The 19,074-nt window shown below is 41.4% G+C and overlaps 1 protein-coding gene across 1 annotated transcript in view; it reads right to left on the bottom strand.

Annotated features, from left to right (window-relative positions):
• The window catches only part of LOC149199527 (vacuole membrane protein KMS1-like), a 300,187-nt gene that overhangs the window by 99,909 nt on the left and 181,204 nt on the right, over nt 1-19,074 (bottom strand). The window contains exon 7 of the mRNA XM_089402477.1: nt 6,963-7,079. Within this exon, the coding sequence (XP_089258603.1) occupies nt 6,963-7,079 (117 nt within the window). The remainder of the gene's footprint in view (nt 1-6,962; nt 7,080-19,074) is intronic.

The following is a 19,074-nucleotide window of genomic DNA, read 5'->3' as shown; positions in this document are numbered from 1 at the left end:
CTTTGAAGATGGGCAGTTCTAGTACTGGTGCTATACTAATCTTTTCTTTCAAGGTGTTGAAGGCTTTCTGCTGCTTGCCTCCCCACTGAAACACCCTGTTCAATCCTGTTAAAGCATGTAAGGGAGCTGCAATTAAGGAAAAGTTAGAAATGAACTTTCTCCAATTTGTGTGCTCCTAAGAAGCTTCTAACTTCTGTAGCAGATTTGGGTCTAGGCCAGTTTACAATGACTGCCACCTTAGAGGGATTTATTTTCAATTCACCACCCCCACTATATGTCCCAAATAATTCAAAGATGTTTTGCTAAATTCGCATTTTGAGAATTTAACATAAAGTTTTTCTCTTTTCAAAACATCTAGTGTCTGCTTAACATGCTTTAAATGTTCTTCCCACGTTTTGCTAAATATAAGAATGTCATCCAGATATACGATAACAAAATCATCAAGAAAAAGTCTGAGTACATCATTCATTATTCTCATGAAAGTAGTAGAAGCATTAGTTAAGCCAAAAGGCATAACCAGCCACTCATACAATCCCTACTTTGTTTTGAAAGCAGTCTTCCATGCATCTTGTTCTGCAACTCTGACCTGATAATATCTACTATGCAAGTCTAACTTGGAAAAATAAACAGCTTCCTTTAACTGATCTAATAAATCATCTATGCGAGGAAGGGGATAACGATTTTTTATTGTTATCTTATTCAGTGCTTGGTAATCAATGCACATTCTCCACGAGCCATCTTTATTTTTCACCAAAGCGATTGAAGACCCACATGGTAATGTGCTAGGTCTGATGAACCCCTTCTCGAGCAACTCCTGCCCCTGCTTCTTGATTTTTGCATTCTCTAAAGCAGACAACCTGTACATTCCAATGTTAGGCAATGGAGCATCTTGCTGCAAATTAATATCATGCACTATTTCCTTTTTGGGTGGCAGACCTTTAGGTTTTTAAAACAAGATATCATATTCTTAAACAACTTTTTCTAAATCAGCTTGTTGTTTAGCATCACAACCCTCAAATACATTGGTTTTATCAGGTTTCTTTTCCTTTACAACCATTAGTAAAAATTGTTTGCATGAATTTACAATTCGTTTCATCTGCCCTGAGTTTATTAGAGCATAATTATTCTTGAGCTTATGAGCTCTTACAATATATTCGATTCCATCTTTAACGAGGAGATACTTGTTCTCAGCTCTATAGAAAATAGATTTTCTATCATACAAGTAGGAACTTCCTAAAACAATTCCACATATATCCAAAGGAACTATATCTAACTCAACCTCATCTACAGATGCTGACCCAAAAGAAAACTTAAGTTTACATTGTCTAGTCACTTGTAGTTGTGCTTTATCACTTAACCAACCTAATGGGTATGGTTTCTTGTGAGGTGTAATCAGTAACCCCAACTTCTTTACAATTGCTTCGGAAATTAAATTTACTTGTGAGCCAGTATCAAACAAAGTATCAATCTTTTGATGCTTGGAAATAACTCAAATATGGAAAAGCTCATGTCTTTTTCTCTCATTTTCTTCATTATTAGCGGATTGTGCAGAATTACTAGTAGATGCTTCACAATTTTTACCTTTTATACCTGTGGCTGCAATGGTTGTTTCATCTCCTGAGTCCAACCCTAAATCTTTTTGAATAGCTGCAATAGTCTTCTTCTTCTTGCCCTCGAACTTCTTAGGTCTCAGCTCCGGATGCAAGATCCAACAGTGCTCATCATCATGCCCATCCTTCTTACAATGAGTGCATGAAGACTTGCTTTTCTGTGTAGTATTGGCCTTCCTCTCTTTCCATTTTTGTTTTCTTTTCTCCTTATTCTTGCTTGCAATGGGCTTGGATGATCCCCCAACTTCTGGGTTCCCATTCTTTCCTCTAGCATTTAGATGTGTAGCTTGAACAGAAACCTCATCTATACTAGTGAGATTAAACATGAGGATAGTGTGCCTCATGTAGCTGCGTAGACCACCTATGTACTTCAATAGAGTCTCAGGTGAGTCTAATGAAATTCCTAGAATCAAAGCTCTTTTCCTAAATTCTTGGGTGTAACCTTGTACACTTTACCATTTCAATTGGCGAAGAGTTTGCTCACATCATGGCTTGATGCATGTAAGCTAGTGGATTGAACTATTTTTTTATCGCAGAAACAAATTCACTCCAGACAGAAAGAATCTTACCATGTTTCTTCATGTTAGCTTGTGTCCTGCCTTCCCACCATACCAAGGCAGTGCCTCTATGGCGTAGGCTGGCCAGCAGAATCTTACTCTTGTCTGAGTTGATACTCTGCACTACAATAAACATCAATCTGTCTGAATCCAATTATCCAACTTCTCTGCATTCAACTCTCCATCATATATTGGTAAATCAAATTTAACATCTAATTTAATCAAAGATGTCTTCTTTTTATGTTCAGGGCTATTAGGAGGTGTGAGAAAGTTTTCTTCTTTCCCTTTGCCTTTTGAGTGGTCATGGAGGAGAGACTCTTCTTCTCCTTTATCTTGTTTGGAGCCTTATGTTTCCTAAAGTCCCTATACATTTCCTCTACCATGGACCTCATGGCCAAGAAACTATCTATAAATTGGGGGTCTGGTCCCAAGGGACTTTCTTCTGACATTTTCTTCTGAGGATAGACTCTTCCAATTTCTGGGTTAGTTTCGATCAACTCTCCTTCTCCTAATTTAAGCTTTTATCGAGTTAGCATTCAACAACAAAATCCAGCGCAAGCTTGTCTAACCTTAACAACGTAGAGCTTTGATACCACTTGATCTGAAATCACCTGTAAATGACCTTAGAGAAAAAATGAATTACAGACTCAAGTGTGGTGTTTGTGTTATTTTTTATGCAACAGATCAATAAGAGATTGCGACAATACACAGACACTGAAACAGTAGTAAGCAACACAGTAAGCAAAACACATTAACCAACAATTACATACAATCCTCACCTATATCCCTGGGCATATTCAGTGCTCCTTTCTATTGTGTCTTAAAGCAGAGTTTTTACAATAAGGAATCAATTTGAATTGAGTCTCACACAGATGATGATCAGTAGGATTGTACTTGGATTCCCAAGTCTCTAGAGTACACAGGCTCCCCTAAGTGAATCTCGACCTCAACTAGTCTCAGTGGTATGAGTCCAATTTGGTACTCAATACCTAACAGGCATACACAAAAAAGTTGCTTGAACCTCCAAGGCTTCTCTGGAGTTCACAGACTCTCAGACTCTCTCTTTCTTTGTCTGCTTGATGCTGCCTTTGCTCTGCAGGCGAGCTCGGCTTCTCTGTTCTCTGCAATTCACTTCTTTCTTGCCTTTCGATTTTCTGCTTCTCTTTCTTTGCCTCTTTTCCTGCTTCTTTTGCTCTCTGTCTATTCGTGGCTTAAAGCCAATTTTCTCCCTAACTGTTCGTTTCCGCTTCCCGGCTCTCTGGATCTCCTGCCTCTGTCCGCTTGAATTCCCCTGCTCTGCATCATCATCACTGTGTAACGCTTCACAGAGAGGTGGGCACTTGTTTTCTCACAAACTAAGTGTCAGTTCTCTTTGAACAGTCGTTATTTCCGTTGCTCCAAGATTGCCCACGAAACTGATTCCCCTGCCAACTCATCGGTCATGCCGAACCTCAAATCTTATATGACTCAACCTATTTCCCCGTCGAATCGGTCATCCATCGGATCATTTCTCCGTCGTTGATCTGGAGCCTCTAGATCCTATGGTCTCCGTCCATATTGCGCGGGTAAGTAGCATGACCTTTACCTGCACGATGTGAGCAGTTTTCTCTCTCATCCGCTGGACGCATGTCACCCAGTGTATGGCATCGGGCGGGACTCGTTCGAACCCGCTTACCACTTGAAGCCCTTCCGATATCCTGCCGGTTTTAGTGTAGGCCCCACCTTCTGACGGAATTGGCGATTTTTGTACGGTTTTACGCTTTTCCTCGTGATCGAGCACTTGGGGGCTTTCCTTCACTGAGGAGGACATCAAAACTGCCTCTATTTTTGGATTTGACCTCCCATTTGTCAATTTGTGCCAGTGCGTGGTCACCATGGGCCAACAGTCTGCGCGCTTTGACCGAGGGTCCTCGTTGTTCCGTGCTAACCACAAATTTCCATTGTTCAGAGGTAATTTCTGATAAGCTTCGACATCCATAATACTTTGAAACTTCGGTATGAATTTTACAGAGTTCAGGGAACTTTAAGAGTGTTTAAGGATCCAATTCGGATCATGTATGTAGCAAGATTCCCAAGAAACTTAAAACCCTTATTCATAACCCTTTCCATAGTGACAACTAGGATGTGAAACCCTTGCCATAGTGCCAACTAAGATGTGAAACCCTTGCCATAATGCCAACTAGGATGTGATCTTCAGTCTCCTTGAACCTTAGCTCTGATGACATGTTGGAAAATCAAGAGACTTGTAGATTATAAACGATTTTCCTTAACTTGATAATTACTTGTGAAATTAGTTGGTATTTTATTACTTCTTTTAGTTCTTGTTCATCACGCAATTACCAAAAACAATGAAGATCACAACGAGACAAAGTACACAAAATATAGGCTCCAAGCCAAGGCAAAACCCCTCCAAGGGGAAAACCCAAAAGAGTGATTCTCTTCTTAAAGAATCTTCTTACAATGAGACTCCCAAGACCCAAAGACCAAAGCCCAAATCTTCCCAATCACCAAGTCATCCCTCCAGCAAGATCTTCTTCAAGGAAACTTCAAAATTGCGACCTTCTACAGCTTTGCTCTAGAATTTTGTCTCGGAAACCACACTTCAAAATTTTGGCCCTGCAATTTTGGTCTCCTGCAACTACAGCTACACAAAAACCCGACTTCACATGTGTAGACACAGAGAGAGAGATTATCCCAAGATACTTTGACGACTTCTTCTTTTCTTCGTCCTCCTTGCTCTTTCTCCTTCTTCGCTATTGCAGATCGAACTTGAGATGAGTGAGTTCCAAATGAGTTGAGGTACTTCTATTCATAGCCTTCTTGAGGGTCGAATAGCCCTCTTTTAGGTTGTCTTCTCCTTGCTTTGGCCAACTTGGTCTTGGAGGAATAAATGGCTTTTCTTGACTAAAAATTTAATTTTTCTTTTGAGACAAAGAGTCCAAATGGGACTATAATATATGACACAAATTTTTCTTTGACCTATAAGCACGAAGAACATGTTTTTGACCTAGACTTGAGCATGAAACCCATTCTTTGAATAAAATAAAATTATTTTTCTTTCTTTATGCAAAATATACAATGTCATGTTTACAAAAGGTCATTATGAAGACCGAACCTATTTATAATTTCCAATAAGACTAAGTATCCATTCAAATTTGGTTTTCACATTTGGGTTTCCAAGGTAAATATGACATCCATTGTGTCTTGAATTGGGAGTTTTCCATGTGATTATGCTCTAACTTTTAAGTATTCATGTTTTAGTTCTGATTTTAATAGCTGCCAATGAATAGTGGGAGTCTAAATAAGAGGAATTTATAACCAAACTTGTGTATTGACTACATTATTGGTTTTCCTTGTCTAAGAGAAAGCATAAAAAGTCTATTACAACCATTGCAAGATGTAATGCCTTGTATTCTCTACCCTTCTATATGATCACCAGGCAATCACTTCAAATTTTCTTATTGCTCCATCAAATAAAAGCAACAAGACATCGATGGATCATCATATGAGTACTTCAAATCAAAGATCAGTAAGATCTTGTGTCTTATTGACCCATCACCCCCATTTAACACCCCCCCCTCTCCAACCAACCCGCTTTTAGTGGTAGACTAATATCTTCAAAACCTATATGAAGTTGTCTAAATAGGTAACAAACCACACATCATTAGAGTGATAACTAAACTAGCATTGGATGGGTCTAGATTAGGATGTCTCCCACCCATCAGACTAACTCCCAAATTCTGTTAAGTAGCCAAAGTTCTAATTGAAGTTCCTTTCCTTCGACCATGGATAGTAGTAGAGCGGGACTTCCTCGCTCCTATGTCCCCCCAGTGTTGTACAATCAGATCCCCTCGCAGCATCTGCCGACTCCGAACATGATTCAGTACCATGATCCCCCACCCCTTTCCCTTAGACACTAGGACCATAACCCTTACCTCATCTCCATCTCTCTCAATCAACACCAATATTTCCAGTTTTGGCCCTCCCTCTGTATCACTGCACTTATACCACTGTTGTCTCTTTTGGTTAGAATTATTGATTCATTTTGCTAGACACTTATTTATGCTACAATCTTCTCACTTTTACATCACTGGATGTATCCTTTAGTCCCATTGACCTAATTTTGTTATTATTTATTGCACATTAATAAAATTACCTTATCATATATAATCTTGCTTATGAATTGTGGATGATGATGTAGGTAGTTTATTATATCGAGCTTGTAATATAAAAAATGAGTTGAGCAAACTTCAAGCTAAATGACTAACTTCATATTTTACTAAACAACAATCATTTTATTAAACCATTACTTTCACATATCCATCTATCGAATTAAATGGAAATGTTGACTCTATCTAGTATCCCTAATGATTACACTTTCCTTGCTACTGAGCACCAAACTAGTGTAAATCTAAATAAATTCAGTTGGTAATCCCCCTGACTTGAAATGTTGGCTTTATCTAGTATCCCTAATGATTACACTTCCCTAGCTACTTAGCACCAAATTATGTCTAAATCTAAATATATTCAGTTGATAATCCCTCCAACTTGAACCAGTGTAGAAAAGAACTGTCTAAGCTTAGCATAATAGAGTGTTTTTCTAACAACCTTGTATGCTGGACTTTTTGTATCTTAAAAGGAAACAGTTTTATGTTTGTTCATTCAAAAAAATAAGATGAATCAGAAAATGTCTTGGAGGGGTATAACCAGATCAAGTGCACATATACCATGCCCTGCCAATGCAATAATAGGAACACTAATGTCAAGAGAAAAGGAAAGGAATATCCAATAATACTTGTATATGGGTTTTGATGATAGCCTTTCCAATCATAGTTGGAATGAAAAATCTCCAAAATGAAACTGACAACTGACCACACATGATGCCTGCAAGGTCAAACAATGGATTGGGTACCTGCAAAGAAAAACATTCAATTTAGCTATTGGATAGAATTTCAGTTGCACTGAATAAGTTGGTAAAAAAAAACTAATACCCTACTACAAGGAAAAGACAATACACCTTCAAAAACTAGAAGGGTGCATACAGGAAAAAAATAAATCTTGAACCCATGTGTCTAATGATGCTCAACCACAAAAGAAAACAGAATTGCTCCAGAAGTGCAGCTTCACACATTATAAAGAAAGATACAGTAAAATTGAACTTATTGTTTATAGGACTCTCAGTCTCTCACAGACCACCCTTCTGCAAAATTGTTGGGTACCCCAACATCTCTAGGAATTAACCCTTTCTTCTCTTAAATTATATTCAAAGACTAAGGTTTGCAGGTATGTTTGCAGGTCTCTATAGTTACAAGTTATATAAGATCACCCTTTATATTTGCACAAGCTACTTGGATTCACATAGAGACACGGGAAATTAGTAGGCAAACTAGCAAAAACGAAACAACAAAAAAAAGATTATAAATTAGAACATTTCTTATGAATGTTGATTTTTTGTAGCTTGTGCAGGTACTTCTGCACAGGCTTTGTATCTAGGCGTGCAAGAAGTCCCCCACATTCTCCTTAGAACACTTGCTCTAGTGTGAGCAAGTTGCTGATGTAATTTAATCTAAATCTAACTTAGGAAAAAACACATATTAATGTGTTGCCTTATTGAGATAACAGAAACTTAGGAAAAGTAAAGTAATTTACTTTAGTGAGTAAGTTTTAGTCTTAGTCGTTGATCTCAAGTGAAGTGAGATCTAATATCAGACATTAATAACTATGAGATTAGGATTAGGGTTAGGAATTTAGGTCAATGTAAATTTTGTAAAAGCAAAGTTGAGGAGAGGACAAAAGACACACTGCAACAACACAAGATTAAGAGCGGCATCTCAGTGAGTAGTGTGCTAGGTCCTCTTACCCACCACCAGAGGGTGACCCCATAGGAGGAAATTTTCTCCTAGAATTGTCTTTCGCTGACAACTCCTGACAGCCACCAATGTAGCCAATGTTGTGTCAGATGTCTCCGCTCCCTTCGCCATTTATTGTTGATTTGGGGTAGCATCAAATGTGCTCTAGGCCTCAAATTTTGCAGGGAGGCTTGGGCACATGTATTCCAAAGAACCCAAAAAACGTTTTGGGAAATTCCACCTGGAAACAATTTTATTAAAATAATTAATATTTTTTAATGGGACCTGTTGTCACACAAAGTGTCTAGGCACCGCGACAACACTCAGAGTAAGGGTTGTCACTCTTGATCCTTACTCACTCTGTTTAGACTCTCTCCTAGGCAAGTCAAGGGGGGTAGTCCCTAAGGTAAATGGATGAGAAAGCCTGTGGAACACAGGCTCTAGGAGATTTTAATAATAAACAACTTGATGAATTTAAAGCAAGCCTCGATCAATTACGATAGATGGATTAAGATAAGACACAATTACAAGATATAAATGACTACAGACCAGTGTCTTTATGTTGAATTAACCATAGACTAAGTAATAACAAATCATACAGAGAAAACTTATAGATGTGGCAAAGCGACGATCATGAACAATTAATGTAAATGCCCAAAACTTTAACATGTAAGAGATTCTAGATTTACAATGATTTTCACTTAATAGCCCAGATCTAGATTTAATCAACTTTTTCCTATAGCCAATATAAATTTTAAAACACTGCTCACACTTTGACCGTAGAAAATTCATGAAAATGCATTTAATCACCAGATAACACCAAAGAACTTTATATTAGCGCTTCAATTATTCCTTAGGCAAAATATAAAGAAGTAAAACAAATCAATGGGCTAATAAATCGATTTTTTAAGGGGTTGCAGGCCACTTTAAAAAAAAGTAATGTTAAACCGCAATTCCTTTAATTTATTTTAACTCCTAAGTCACAAAATTTAAATTTTTTTATATTTTTTAATGTTTTAATGTTTTTAAGATTCTTTTAGGATTTTTTAATGTTTTAATTTTTAGGATTTGAAGATTTTTTTAATTTTTTAGAAATTTTCAATGTTTTATGATTTTTAATGAATTTTTTATGTCTAAAATCAAAAATCAAATAAAAAATAAAAAAGAGAAGGCAAAATCAAAATCATAAAATTAGAAACAATGTAATAGAATAAAATCCAAATAAAAAAGGGAAAAATAAGAAAAAAAGACCGAAATCAAACCTTTTGTTTTGGATTTTTTAAAACAAATCAAAATGAAATACGACACAACAAAAACCATAAACCTAAAAAAAATGTTAAAGCTAACCCAACACCGAATATACAAAGTTAAAGAAATAAAAAAATGAAAATCATGTTGCTTTGCAGGTGCAGGTCTGTACGGCAAAAGGAGGAGACGTAAGGGTGGATCGAAGCAACAAGAGGAGGCCGAGGGAGAATACGTAGGTCAGCGAAGATGGAAGGATGGCAGCGTTTGAGCAGCAAGTATATTGAAGGGCAAAGGCTAGGAACACACAGAGATATAGCTGCTTGAACGGAGGGGAGATCGAGGGATCGAGAGCACACAGTGAGGAATGGCCAGCGGGAGAAGAAATGAGCAGTGGAAAGGAGCAGAGATGGTGAGAGCACGCGGGAGAGAGTTGGAGCAGAATGTGTGGAGGGCAGGCAGCGTGAGGTAGCAGGTTCTAAGGATTGATGGACATGGATATGCTGACTGTGAGGATTCGATGGATGTAAGGAGAATAGCAGATAGGGATAAACTGTAGAGATGATCGAGGGTTAGACAAGGGAGCTGCAATGACAACAGCGTGGCCCAAAAAAAAGGATTGCGGGAAGAAAACAGAAAATGAGAGTGACGGAGAAAATGGTTGGCAGAAAGGGAGTTATGAAGGGAACGAAAGGCAACTTGTAGCTGCGGATTAAATGCGGAAGAGCATAAACAACATGTAGGAGAATAGACGCAGGTGTGAGGAGATGATGCGGACAGGAGAGGCGTGGCTGCGAGTGAGGGTTTGATTTTGCTTGTTGTAGGATGAAAGATCTAGCAGCAGAGAGGAGGATCTGAAATTTCCAGAAAACCCCAGGATGCAGACAACATGAACAAATCGAAATTTTCTACTAGAAAAAACGACCTCAGGCAGCAGAGAAACTGAAAACCCAGGCAGCAGACTGGTGGGCCAGAAACCCCTTAAAAATTTTCTGAAAATTTTAATTAAAATGTTGAATCCAAATGTTCCAGATTTAACCCTGATACCCTCACAAAATTTCCAGATCTGAAAATTTTTTGGAACCCTTATCAATTTTTCTAGATTAAAATTGAAAAAAAAAAAAATTGGATTGCAAAATCTTTTGAATATCCCGCAAAATGATGTTGATGAACCCCAAAGATCAAGATATTACCCTCCAGGGCCTAGATCTGGACTCTACACAGTTTTCTCCTTCAGATCTGTAACTGCAAGACAACAAGAAACACCCAAACAATATATACAATAACCCAAAAAAAACTTAAAACCCAGAAAACCCAAGTCAAAAAACCAAAAATAATTACAAATCTATGTACATAAATGGCAAATCTATCAGATATAAGGAGTGTGAGTCCAACTCTGCTCCCAGATCTCATAATCTGAAGCTCTCAACAGCTAGATCTATCGATCTAGCACAGAATAAAATAAAATAAAATAAAATAAAAAATGAAATAAAGAAATAAAGAAGTACAAAAATAAAAAATTAATGTTTAAAGTAGGTGTTGAGCTCAAAACCCTTCATGCATCACCCTGTAATATTCCTAATTAGCCATGGCTAATTAGAATATTCGATTTTTCTCAATTTTGCCTTCTATAGTTATTTATAAATAAAAAGGTGAGGAAAAAGGAGACATAACACACTTTTAGAATAAAGTCTCTCCTTAGTAGCGCAACGCTGTAACTTAAAGGGGAACCAAGGGGCGCCAAAGAACCACGTAGAGAAGGGGCCCATGCAGACACTTGGAGGGACTACACAAATGGAGAGGAACACGTGGCAAGAGAAGGAGCTACGTTGGAGGAGGTGAGCCTTGGGGATGAGGGAGGCCAACGCTATAAAGGATGAAGGAGCCTCCTCATTTTGTCATTCGATTATGAGCATTTGAGCTAGTCACTTCGACTTGGAGCATGCTGACTCTTTAACCTGTCTGCAGCACTGTTTAGTGCACTGAGTGTCTTCGTTCGGAGATCTCACCCTTAGCCCGGGGGACTTAGAATGGCTGCTCGGGCAAGGTAGTTTCAGCAGTTTTTTTGCAGTAGTATTGATCTTTGGCGTTGAGGAGAAGCTGAGCATTGGAGGACTACGCAGTCTTGAGAGAGAGGGATGCAGTTCTTCTGGAGGTAGTTCCAGATTGGGGGGTTTGTGGAGGATTTGAGCTGGGAGATTCAGCAAGGGATCAGCCCTTGCATATTGGAGGATTTTGGCTGAGTTTCAGGCTGAGTTTTGGTAGGTTTTATTCAGTGGCAATGCAGAGCCTTGAGGGATTGCGTGGTCCTCAAGGGGGCGATTTTCGAGGGTCGGCCATTTCAGAAAAGCTTTCTGGGTTTTTCTGGGTTTCTTGAGTAGAGTTCAATTCCAGAGTTTCAACATTTTCTAAGGAGAGGAATAGCCCCAAATCCTCATTTGATTTCCAGCAGCAGCACGGCAGTTCTCCAGCAACTTGGACACAATTCAGAGAGAGGCCATTCCTTTACTATTCTGAGTGTATTTCTTCACTTGCCTTGTGCAAGTCGAGGTGCCACCTTTCTGATCACCTCCTGTATTCATTCCAATACTCAGTATAATAAAATGGCTTAGCATTTCTCTCTACATTTCTTGAGTATATGCTTATATTTCATGTTTATATTATTATATGTTGCACCATTGTAATTTCCATCACTTTGAGCTTCTCGGTTATTATATCATTTGTACGTATTTGGTTGGAGTTTACTGGGGTTTGGGGAATATCTCTGAAAAGGGATATTACAGTGGTATCAAAGCTTAGATCTGGCTCAGCCTGTGGAGCTAGCAATCTATGACACCGGGGGAAAAGCCCTACATCTGCTACAGAGGTAGGAGATACAGAGACACTGGATGTAGGTTGGAGAACACCTACAGGGAGGGAGACTGTGTTCATGTGATGAACACAGAACAAGAGGAGCCTGTGGTGGACGCAAAACAGAAGGAGCCTGTGGTGGACACAGAGTAGGAGGATCCGATGGCAGATGAGGACGGGAAGAGATTTGCGGACATGCTCCTCAAATCATTGCAGGACCTATCAAGGCAAATCGAGGTGATGGGGCAGAGATTCACGACAGTGGAGGCTAGACAGCATGAGAACCCACGGGTTTTCTAGGTTGGTGAGGGATCGGGTACATCCCACCATTTTCCAGAGGGTGCCACTCAGCGTGACACTACTCAATAGATGGCCTCACATGCCTCGAGGTGATGGGGCAGAGATTCACGGCAGTGGAGGCTAGACAGCATGAGAACCCACGGGTTTTCTAGGTTGGTGAGGGATCGGGTACATCCCACCATTTTCCAGAGGGTGCCACTCAGCGTGACACTACTCAACAGATGGCCTCACATGCCCCTACATGCTCTACCATGTCCACTTTCCTAGGAGTAGACAAGGGGGTTGGAACCCAGCAGGAGGCAGAGCCTGGTCACATGGGTGACTATTTTGCAGAGTACCAAGCCTATGGGCAGGAGTTCAGGGACACTCTCTCATTCAGAGACTTTGTCCAACTCTAGCGGGATAGTAGACCCCGCAATCATCATAAAGGACACCAGCATTATCACGATGGAGACACCCATCGCACAGCTAGTAGATTTCACTTGCCTATGTTTGACGGTTCACCAAACAGTTCGGCAAGGTCTTGGGTGGAGAAGCTGGACATCTATTTCCAGCTTAACCATATGTCGGAGGCAGAGGCCATCAAGGTGGCGACATTACATTTGGATGGTGAGGCCCAGAATTGGTGGTTCCATGGGATGGTTACACTCGAACATTCCGCAGTGACGACGTATACCGAGTTCACCAGGAGATTGATGGAGAGGTTTGACCGGAGGGATCCGGAACAACATTTTGTTGAGCTGACGAGGCTCAAATAGATCGGGAGCCCTGAGACCTACATCGCAGACTTCTTGAGGGTTTCAGTGATGGTGCCAGATCTATCCATGGCACGGAGGATCTACATGTTTGTGGAGGGGTTAGCAAAGCCACTTCAGGGTCTAGTCAGATCCACTAGACTAGCCACACTCCGGGATGCTATTAGCAGGACCCGGGACTTACAAGATGCCCTACCTAGGACCCAGACACCTTACCCCCAGAGACAGGCTTTCCAGCCTAAGGGGAAGGATGTGAGGATTCCACCTCCAAAGGGGAATCCAGGACGAGCACATATTGATAATGACACCAGGAGGGAGCTAAAGAAGAAGTTGTTGTGTTTTACCTGTCAGGAGCCATGGGCACCAGGACACAGGTGTGTTGTTGGCAAGGCACACTTTATTGAGGTCTTCTCCAAGAGCAGCGGGGAAGAAGATGAGGAGGATGATGTGGAGGCAGGAGATAGTCATGCCGTGCAGGGTCCTTTGCCACCTCCACCACCAGCAGCAGGTGGTGCAGCTTTTGCACCTACCAGAGGGGCCCTTGCAGCATTGTGAGGAGTTCCCAAGTATTTGACACTGCGCGTACGAGGGACAGTACGTGGCCAGCGAGTATCAGTTTTGGTTGACAGTGGGGCCACCCACAACTTCATCGATGCACAGATGGTTGAGCGGAGAGGTATATCGACAGAGAACTTCGATGGATTTTCAATTCTGGTCCCAGGAGATCAGACCATGGTGTGTGCTCGTTATGTTCCAGAGTTATCAGTGACGATGGGCACCTACACACTGACTGACCACTTCTTCGTGGTCAATATTCGAACACCAACATAGTACTGGGTGTTCAGTGGCTTATCACTCTAGGGAAGGTCACGACAGATTGGAAGGCCCTACAGATGGAGTGGGATGATGAGAAGACAGGGAGGCATGAGAAGATACAGGGACAGCACACATACCCGCCTCAGACTGTTTTGGCTCATCAGATGGAGGCAGTCTTCCGGAAGGGAGACATAGAGTGGGCAGTGGAGTTGCGTGCATCAGAGGCAAGGACCACAGGGCAAACAGTGCACCTGAGATACAGTCCATCCTTGACTAGTATGCCATAGTATGGAGATTCGCCGGACAGCCACCAAACTAGGGTTTGAACACACCATCAAGCTTGAGCAGGGCATACAGGCAATGATTACTACCCCTTATAGGCATCCCAAGGCCTATCGGATGAGATTGAGCGGGCCATTAGGAGTTGTTGGCTCTTGGGCACATTCAGCCAAGCACGAGTCCTTTTGCTTCTTCCGTGGTGTTGGTGAAGAAGAAGGATGGTACATTGAGGATGTGCATTGACTATAGGGCCCTGAACAAGAAAACACTGAAGAACAGGTACCCCATACCCAGGATTCGCATGAGGGTACCATCAGATTCGCGTGAGGGAACAGGACATTCCCAAGACCGCCTTCAGGTGTCACTATGGGCACTTTGAGTTTTTGGTGATGCCCTTCGGGCTAACCAATGCCCCCGCTACATTCTAGTCTTGCATGAATCACATCTTCCGCAGTCATTTAAGGAAGTTTGTGTTGGTGTTCTTTGATAATATCCTCATTTACAGCAAGACTTGGGAAGAGAATCTCCAGCATATTGAGACAGTATTGTGCGTCTTGGAGGAGCAGCAGTTCTATGCCAAGCTCTCCAAGTGTGAGTTTGGGTTGACGGAGATGTTATACTTGGGACACATCATAGGGGTGGATGGAGTGAGGGTCCACGAGGAGAAGATCAGGGCCATCAAAGATTGGCCGGAGCCGAAGAACATGACAGAAATTCGAGGATTCATTGGCATTTGCACCTACTACCGGAAGTTCGCCAAGAGTTTCTCACAGCTTGCTACACCCCTAACGGATTTGACGAGGAAGGGTGCATTCAGTTGGTCGGATACAGCATAGCGAGCCTTTCATAGGCTCAAGGAGGTTATGAGCAGCTGCCTGGTGCTTGCATTGCCAGATTTTTCGCAGCCATTTGTTTTGAAGTGTGATGCGTCGAGAGAGGGGATCGGTGCAGTATTGATGCAGGGAGTTCATCCTATAGCCTTTGAGAGCCGGAAGCTCCTTCCGCACGAGAGGTTGTATTATCTATAGTATATACGACAGGAGATGCTGGCAATCATGCATGCATTGGCCAAGCTCCGACAATATCTAGTGGGTAACAGGTTCAAGGTGAGCACTGATCACAACAGCCACAGGTTCTTTTTGGAGCAGAAGCAGCTACAGGAGAGGCAGCAGAAGTGAATCAGTAAGATCCAAGCATATGACTTTGACATTGAGTATGTCAAGGGTAAGAACAATGTGGTAGCAGATGCCCTTTCACATAGACTAGCCACGTTGTCTCTTATGAGCTTGGACGCAAACTGGAGGGCTCAACTCTTAGTTGAGTACTCCAAGGACAGATTTGCATGTGAGGTTCTGGATGGGCAGGTGGCGGATGACAGGTACAGGGTGGTTGATAAGATCATCTACTACAGGGACCGGATCTTCTTGACTGAGGGGTTTTAGCTCAAGAAGAAGATACTTTAGGCATCACATGATTCACTATTGGCCAGCCATCAAGGGTTTACCAAAACCTATAGGGCCATTAGAGAGAGGTTCTCATGGAAGGGCCTCAAGGAGGACGTACTCCAGCATGCTCGGGAGTGCGATGTTTGCCAGAGGAACAAGGGGGAGATGAACCATCCTGCAGGATTATTGCAGCCTCTTCCCATTCCGGAGGGGAAATGGGAGTGTATTTTGATGGACTTCATCATAGGGTTGCCCATGGTAAAGGACAAGGATTGCATCTTTGTCGTCGTTGATTGACTGACAAAGTACTCACACTTTTTCGCCATATCCGCACATTACACAGCAGCACAGGTGGCCGAGCTGTTCTTCAGAGAGATCTTCAGGTTACATGGTCTTCCCAAAACCATCACCAGTGACAAGGACAGCCGTTTCAAGGGTGGATTTTGGCAGGAGCTTTTCCGGTTGGTGGGGACGGAGTTGACACCGAGTACCAGTTATCACCCACAGACGGACGGGCAAACAGAGATAGTTAACAAGTCGCTGGAGGGCTACTTGTGTAACTATGTCAATGGGCAGCAGCGAGCATTGTTGAAGTGGCTGCATCTGGGGGAGTACTGCTACAACACTACACATCACATGTCCATTGGTATGTCACCATTCTATGCTTTATATGGATATCATCCTTTATCTTTTGGTGACGTGATGTTTGGTGTTAGCAAGGCTTCGAGAGCCAAGATTCGGATCCAAGAGAGTCAGGATATTCTCCGAGCTCTCAAGGATAATATGGCTACAGCGCAGAACCAGCAAAAGTTGTATGCTGACAGGGGTTGGGTGGAGAGATAGTTTGAGATAGGGGACTTGGTCTACCTATGATTACAGCCATACCGACAATCGTCACTAAAGCAGAAGGGGGCTGAAAAGTTCAAGCCTCATTTTTATGGGCCATACATGGTGATACGCAGGATTGGACAGGTTGCGTATGAGTTGGAGCTGCCCCAAGGCAGCAAGATTCATAACGTCTTTCATGTATCATGCATGAAGAAGGCATTGGGGCAGCATGAGACAGTGACAGATGAGCTACCACCCACGGATGATGAGGGGCATTTGGTGTTTGTAGCCAGAGGCTATTATTGATACCAGGGAGACACAGCTACAGAACAGGACAATCCGGGAATTCTTGGTGAGGTGGAAGAATTTGTCGGATGAGGATGCCACTTGGGCGAGTGAGAAAATTTTGCAGCATCCATCACTTCAGTTACTTGAGGACAAGCAACATTTTACCGAGGGAGACTATAATATTCCTAATTAGCCATGGCTAATTAGAATATTCGATTTTGCTCAATTTTGCCTTCTATAGTTATTTATAAATAAAAAGGTGAGGAAAGGGGAGACATAACTCACTTTTAGAATAAAGTCTCTCCTTAGTAGCACAACGTTGTAACTTAAAGGGGAACCAAGGGGGGCCAAAGAACCACGTAGAGAAGGGGCCCACGCAGACACTTGGAGGGACTGCGCAGATGGAGAGGAACATGTGGCAAGAGAAGGAGCTATGTTGGAGGAGGTGAGCCTTGGGGATGAGAGAGGCCAACGCTATAAAGGAGGGATGAGCCTCCTCATTTTGTCATTCGATTATGAGCATTTGAGCTAGTCACTTCGACTTGGAGCACGCTGACTGTTTAGCCTGTCTGCAGCACTGTTTAGTGCACTGAATGTCTCCATTCGGAGATCTCACCCTTAGCCCATGGGGACTTCGAGTGCCTACTCGGGCAAGGTAGTTTCAGCAGTCTTTTTGCAGTAGTATTGATCTTTGGCATTATGGAGAAGCTAAGCATTGGAGGACTGCACAGTCTTGAGAGAGAGGGACGCAGTTCTTCTGGAGGTAGTTCCAGATTGGGCGGTTTGTGGAGGATTTGAGCTAGAAGATTGAGCAAGGGATCAGCCCTTGCATATTGGAGGATTTTGGTTGAGTTTCAGCCAGAGTTTTGGTGGGTTTTATTCAATGGTAGCGTAGAGCCTTGAGGGATTGCGTGGGTCCTCAGGGGGTGATTTTCGGGGGTCGGCCATTTCAAAAAAGCTTTCTAGGTTTTTCTGGGTTTCTTGAGTAGAGTCTAATTCCAGAGTTTCAGCGTTTTCTGAGGAAGGGAACAACCCCAAATCCTCATTTGATTTCCAGCAGCAGCAGTAGCACAGCAGTTCTCCAGCAACTTGGACACAATTCAGAGAGAGGTCATTCCTTTACTATTCTGAGTGTATTTCTTCACTTGCCTTGTGCAAGTCGAGGTGCCACCTTTCTGATCATCTCCTGTACTCATTCCATTACTCAATGTAATAAAATGGCTTAGCATTTCTCTCTGCATTTCTTGAGTATCTACTTATATTTCATGTTTATATTATTATATGTTGCACCATTGTTATTTCCATCACTTTGAGCTTCCCGGTTATTATATCATTTGTACGTATTTGGTTGGAGTTTACTGGGGTTTGGGGAATATCTCTGAAACAGGATATTACACACCCATAAAAAAAAAAAAAAAAAAACAAACAAACAAACAAACAAATAAACAAATAAACAAACAAACAAACAAACAAAAAAAAAATCTTATGATAAGCCCGAGATCAAATTAAGTTGGGCTCTTCAGAAAACATGGATCGGGAGTTGGCTGATCCAACTGAAAACCTCCCCGAACGCCCAACGATCTAATAATCAAGAATTTCCTGCCAAACTCAATTCAACCATCAACATAGAGCGAGAAAACGATAATAAAATTCAGATAAATTGAGATACTTACTATTATATTCAAAACTTAAATTATCATTTAAACCCTAACGACTAAGCAAGATACCTATACTCAAATCACTCTTCAGAAAGCTATCATCAATGACTAAAAAGAAATCTATGCATGAAAATGACACATCTTACAGTATTTCCACGAAGAGTAACACCAGCAGAAATTAACCCCAAAGCCTTTCTTTATTGCTCATAAAAAGATTACAAGAAAGCTTTTTGCTTAAGCACACGATCAAAAGATCGGATGATCCGACTAACAAATGACCTCCTATTTAAAGATAAACCCTTCAACAGCGAGTTAAAGTGATTCTCGTCAAAGCAATCTCGACCGTTGATGAGGATTAAAATTTCTTTTAATCTCATCCATCAAAATTTTAAATTCTTGAGGAAATTCGAATTTTTCAATTTAATGCATTTTAATTAATTCAAAAATTAAAAATTTTCACTTTGACTTAACCCCAGGAACCAAAGGCTTAAAATTTAGCAAAATAATTAATTTACCATAGTCCCTGGACCTCTTAAAATTTAATTTTTAAGAATCAATGAATTTTTCCTTCGGAGAATTTAAATTTACCTAGGA

This window comes from Pinus tabuliformis, chromosome 2_1 (genome assembly GCF_031772625.1).
Source record: "Pinus tabuliformis cultivar Carrire ecotype Pingquan chromosome 2_1, CPIR1, whole genome shotgun sequence".
NCBI classification, from domain to species: domain Eukaryota; kingdom Viridiplantae; phylum Streptophyta; class Pinopsida; order Pinales; family Pinaceae; genus Pinus; species Pinus tabuliformis.
Note: the sequence above shows the minus strand (reverse complement) of the source record. Positions and strands in the feature narration are given on the sequence as shown.